At 43.5% G+C, this 5,972-nt stretch overlaps 2 protein-coding genes across 2 annotated transcripts; both read right to left on the reverse strand.

The window, feature by feature from the left end:
• Nucleotides 1-515: 515 nt before the first annotated feature.
• LOC120355983 lies at nt 516-929 on the reverse strand. Its single transcript, XM_039444760.1, has one exon. The coding sequence runs from the start codon at nt 927-929 to the stop codon at nt 516-518; it is 414 nt and encodes a 137-aa protein (XP_039300694.1).
• Nucleotides 930-3,067: 2,138 nt separating this feature from the next.
• Nucleotides 3,068-4,099, reverse strand: LOC111057723. The gene has a single exon (XM_022345182.2). It carries the CDS (start codon nt 4,097-4,099, stop codon nt 3,068-3,070), a length of 1,032 nt encoding a protein of 343 aa, XP_022200874.2.
• Nucleotides 4,100-5,972: the final 1,873 nt, after the last annotated feature.

Below are 5,972 nucleotides of genomic sequence, written 5' to 3' on the forward strand. Positions count from 1 at the left end.
TGGCGCAGACAGGAACAGTGGTGTAGCTAGGAGCAGCGGTGTAGACAGAAACAGCAGTGTAGACAGGAACGGCGGTGTAGACAGTAGCAGCGGTGTAGACAATAACAATCCTCACGGATGTGAGCGAGGCGGTCTTCATGCGGTGTGTGCGGTAACTTGTAGAAGGTTTCAAATGATGCGGTGAACTTTGCGTATGTCTCGAACAATGTTCCCAGATGCGCATTTGATAGTGACTACACGTACTAGTCCATCTTTACCAGGGTGTAGCGCAATAATCCTGCCTAACGGCCAGCTGAGAGGAGAGGTGTTGACAGATTTGATTATGACCAAATCGTTAAGTTGCAAGTTTCTTTCAGCGGTTTTCCATTTTGTGCGATTGATCAAGGTGCATAGGTACTCCTTGGACCAGCGATTCCAGAAATATTGGGTCATTTGGTTTGTAAGTCTCCAGCGGCGTGCGACCAATAGTTCCTTCGTCTCTATGGGTTGCGGTGGTGCGGTAAGAGGTCTACCAATTAGGAAGTGCCCGGAGTGAGCACGGAGGCAGCTTCAGCAGGTTCAGAGGACAATTCTGTAAGCGGTCGACTATTTAGAATACTTTCAATTCTAACGAAAATGGTGTCATACTCTTCGTATGTAAGAGCTGTGTCCCCAATACAGCGGTGTAGCAGTGTTTTGGCGGATTTGACGGCGGCTTCCCATATGCCTCCTTGATGCGGAGCATAAGGGGGAATGAACTTCCAGTTTATGCCGTAGTTAGACAGAAAGCACTTCACTTCAGAGGGCATCGTCTTCAAGAGTTTTTCTAACTCATACATTTTTCTTGCGGCGGATGTGAAAGTCTTAGCGTTGTCTGAAAACAGAGTGTGCGGCGCACCTCTGCGGGCAATAAATCGGTGTAGAGCGGCGATGAAGTTGTTGACAGACATCGAGGACAGGAACTCTAGATGAGTAGCTTTGGTGGTCAAACATACAAATATGCACAGATAACCTTTTGTTGTTTGTGTGCGTTTCAATAAAGATGCATGAGAAAGGACCAGCAAAGTCCAAGCCAGTTAAATTGAATGGTCTATTGGCGGTGACTCGTTCAGCAGGTAGCGGGGCCATACGTTGCTGTAGGTTGGTGCGGCAAAAGCGGTTACAAATGACACATTGATGTATTATGCGGCGAACTTGATTGCGGGCAGAGATTATCCAATACTGTTGGCAAACAGCTGCTTGTGTGGTGCGGGGACCGGCATGACAATTTTGAAGATGTATGTGTCGAATGATGAGTGAGGATACATGCTCATTTTTCGGCAGCAATAATGGATTTCTAGCTTCACTAGAAATCGGAGCGTGCTCAAGACGACCAGATAAGCGTATCAAATCGTAATCATCAATGTACGGTTGCAACGTTAGTAGATGCTTAGGACATTTTCCAGCTTTCAACTCTGTTATTTCCTTCTGAAATTTATCCCGTTGCACAACATGAACAATGAGTTTTCTAGCTATTTCAGCTTCACAGGCGGTGGTGTCAATTGAGGCAGGCGTTTCACAGGTTTCAATCTGTTTGACTATTTTGCAGCGATATTCATAACGGGCTGGTTGATGCGGTTGACAAATCTTAGTATGTAGACAAAAATACGACATAGCTTTCCAAATTTGGATACACGTTCTATAGCGGTATACAAACGATTCTCAATTGGTTCTTCAACAGTAGCGAGAATGTACAGCGGGTTAGTTTTCATCTCAGGTACAATGTTGGAAACAAGATGATTGGACACGGGAAAGTCAGTGGCGAGACAACGAAACGCATTGGTAGTGTGCCACCAATCATGGCAGGAGACGATTTCAGCGGGAGTCAAGCCTCTCGAAGCAATATCTGCACAGTTGTTAGCAGAAGTAACGTGATGCCATGACTCAAGTTTTGTTAACTGAGTAATTTGCTGTACTCTGTTGGCAACAAAAATCTGCAATTTGTATGTGGGTGTGTTGATCCAATCCAAGGCAGTCTTGGAATCGGTGTAGAGTCGAATTTCTTGTAAATCATATTCGGACAGCGTAGGTAAGATGGCGGATAGTAAACGAGCAAGCAGCAAACAACCCATCAATTCCAGGCGTGGAATTGTCATAGTTTTCAGCGGGGCGACATGACTTTTGGCGGCTATGAGACGGCAGTTAACATATCTATTTTCAGTCTCTTCATGAATATATATACAAGCAGCAAACCCCTTTTCGGAGGCATCGGCGAATCCAAGTCACCGGGTAGTAGAGCGGTTACAGGCGAGTAAACGCGGGATTACAACATTGTCCAAACGGGAAATTTCAGCGGTAATCAGCTCCCAATGAGCTCGAAGTGAGGCTGGAACCTCAGTGTCCCAAGCTAATTGCTGAGACCACAGCGTGCGCATGAATAGCTTGAACAGCATTATGAGAGGAGTGAGCCACCCAAGGGGGTCGTAGACTCGAGCGATGAATGATAGAACGGTTCTTTTAGTGATTTGCCCATTAAAAGGAGAAATGAAATAGCGAAAGTTGTCCGCGAGCGGGCTGTAGACAATTCCAAGAACTTTTGCAGTAGCGTTGTCATCAAACATACAATCTTGATTTTCCAAAAATTCTGCAGGCAAGTTAGCGATCAATTCAGGAGTATTAGAGTTCCATTTCCAAAGTTCAAAGGAGCCAAGCGACAATAACTCAATCAGTTCAGAAATAAGCGTTTGTGCTTCAGAAAAATTGTTACTTCCTCCCAGCAGGTCATCAACATAAGTTTGACTTGTTAAAACTTTACTTGCCAGAGGGAATGCTTCTCCTTCATCCTTGACAAGTTGTTGCAATGTGCATTGCGCTAAATAAGCACTGGAAGTAAGCCCATAGGTTACGGTTTTAAGTTCAAATTCTTTTGCAGGTTCATGATAATTAGGTTTCCAAAAAACATGTTGGTGACGGCAGTCTTCAGGCCTTAACAAAATCTGGCGATACATCTGCTTGCAATCAGAAAGGACAATGTACTTGTAAGTGCGGAATTTGGTCAATACTTGAATAATATTGGACTGCAGTTTTGGCCCTGGTAACAAATTCTCATTTAGTGAATGCCCATTGGTATCCTTGCTGGAAGCATTAAACACCACCCTGAATTTCTGAGTGGGGTCCTTATTTTAAAAACTGCATGGTGTGGAATCACATAGTCAGAAGCGGATTTGGCAAGTTCCAAGTGGCCAAGCTCATGATATTCTGTCATGAAGTTGTCGTATTTCTTCTTTAGTTCCGAAGAATTTTCCAAGCGTTTTAATAATCCAAGGTGACTTCGATAAGCTTGCTTGCGGTTTGAAACAAGAACAGGCGCGCTAGGCTTGAAGGGGAGTGCGACTACATATCTGCCTTCATCATTGCGGTAGGTAGTGGACTCATAGAGCTGTTCACAGAGTTCATCTTCAGGTGATAAGAGTTTCGCATTTATTTGGACATCTTCAGTCTCCCAAAACTTGTTCATGACCTCAGCAAGCGGTTCTTCGCGGGCAAACATGGTGCAGATAAGTTGCATCTGATGAAGCGGAGCAGGCGAGTCCTCAATATTTAGCTTTCCACTCAGAACATAGCCAAATATAGTGGCGAAGGCAGCGGGATTTCCTGGTATAATAGCATTGGCGGAAGAAACAAATACATTAGGATAAATGTCAGCTCCAATCAAGAGGTCTATCCTATTGGGTTGGTCAAAACCAGGGTCAGCGAGATCCAAATGTGAAAGTGAGGTTTTGAGCTCACTGCTGATTGGAAAAGCGGGTAGGTCACCAGCTATTTGCTCTAAGACAAGGGCTTCAGTTTGGAGAAAGGTGTTAAACTGCGGTCGAGATAGCAGTGTCAAATGAGTGGTACCTTTTACAGCGGTCGCTTGTTCAGAGATACCATTAATCTGAATGCGTGCGGGCATGATGGTGATACCAAGTTGCTGGGCAGCTCGGGTAGTGATAATCGATCTCATGGAGCCACAATCCAATACAGCACGTAGTAATTGTGATCGGTTGTATTGATCAACAACGGCAACGATAGCGGTGCCCAGTAAAGCAGAAGCGTGTACAGCTTTCACTTGTGCACAGCCACTGAAGGTGTCCGGCATGCCGGTGGATGAACTGCGGGTTGGGGTTGAGATATTGGTCACAGGCGCTGTGCCAAAAGGTGACGAAGAAGACCGTGAGGGACTGGCCGTGTTTTGCGGGATTCTCGAATCGGTAATACATCGATGACTTATTGTGTCGAGTGTGATGATCTCGTAATACCGTGAATCGTACACATGAATTACTTACATATTGTGATGAGTGTATGTCATCGGTAAACCGCTGTGTTGACATTGGTTCAAATCCTGGTGGCGGGGAGCGACAGCTAGCACCTCCAGAGGTGGAAGCTGGTTGGTAACTAGATATGGTAGGCCTATTATGAGAGCCAGAAGGGTAGCGATCTGGTCGGCGTTCAGCAATTAAAAAGGATTGTGAACTCTCATTATTTTTGCATAGCAGGGTATGGTGATGGATTGATTTACATGCACGACAAGAGGACAGTGAATTGCATTTGGCTTTGAGGTGGGACCCGAGGCATCCGAAGCATCTGCGGTTTTGCTTGACAATATCCATTCGTTTGTTGATAGGTTCCTTCCTAAAGCGCTCACATTTGTACAATGGATGAGGAATGTTGCATAGTACACACAGATTGCTGCCACTTTTGTTTTCAGTAAATTGCGGTTTTACTACTTGTGAATGATCTTCAGTCTTCACTTTTGCGGTTGGTATAGCGGTGTAACTAGCACTAGATAACTGTTCGCTCACCTCATTGATGGCGGTTACCTCCAGCGATTTTTCTTGGTTGGAAATGAATTTCATCAGGTGGTCAAAAGCAGGTAAGTCGTCAGGGCCCAAAGAATTCTCAAATTTGGCTCTTACAGCGTTAGGCAATTTCTGAAGGCAAATCATTGTTATTAAGAAATCAGCATGGTTCAATTTCAAATTAAATAGTGATTGCTTAGCTGAGCCTAATTCAATGGCAAAATGTCTAAGTACTTCAACAAGACTGCCCTTCGGCTGAAAGTTTGTGATTTTGCTGTATAAGGCATAAGCTCGATAGCGTTTGTTGTCATATCGGTTATGCAAACTTTCGAAGGCAAGCTTGTATGCATTTTCAGTGTCAGCAAAGTTTTGAACTAAGCACAAGGCGTCTCCACGTAAATAGGATACAAGTAGATAGTATTTTTCATCATTTGAAAAGTCTTTGCAATTATGTACAGCCGCTTCAAATACGTTTTTAAAGGAAGCCCATTGCTCCATGTCTCCAGAGAATACTGGGATGGACAATTGCGGCTTGATAAAATTTGACGCTTTAGATTCAGTAGGAGTGCAGGTATTTACTTCTTCTTTTAATTTAATTTGATCAAAAGTGTCTTGAAATTCCTTTTGAACGTTATCGAATTCGGTCAAAGTAGCTAAAGGCATTTCATCACGTTGTAGGTTGTTAAAATCATCAGCTAATTTTTCAAATTTTTTGTTTAAGTCCAAATAATAATCGCATAATTTTATCGGTATTTCAAATTCATATTTGTTGGCTAAAGCGCAAAGCGACAGCTGAGTGCGTTTTAGCTTGTTGAGCAAGAGTACCTCGGCCATTTCAGCGAAATAACATTCAAAAACAGTTCAAAAAATAATTTTGTAAACAAAATTTTGAGGCTAGGTCGATGTTTCAGTAAAATCGATAGTCGATAGTCGATATCTCGATGATTGATGACGGTTAATGATCGATATTTCGATAGTCGATGCTTGCACGCTACTGATTCGATTCATCTAACCTCAACCTTGAGAAATTCGAAGAATGCGAAAATAATTGAAGATTCATCCATAGGTCGATCGTAATAATTTCATGCGGCTCGGTTGGACCAGAATCGTGTTAGAGCCAATGTAATGGGCTTCAAATCACGTTACTTAGTAGCTCAAAATAAAGTCGTTACC

The sequence above is a fragment of the Nilaparvata lugens genome, unplaced genomic scaffold (assembly GCF_014356525.2).
Source record: "Nilaparvata lugens isolate BPH unplaced genomic scaffold, ASM1435652v1 scaffold5443, whole genome shotgun sequence".
NCBI lineage: Eukaryota > Metazoa > Arthropoda > Insecta > Hemiptera > Delphacidae > Nilaparvata > Nilaparvata lugens.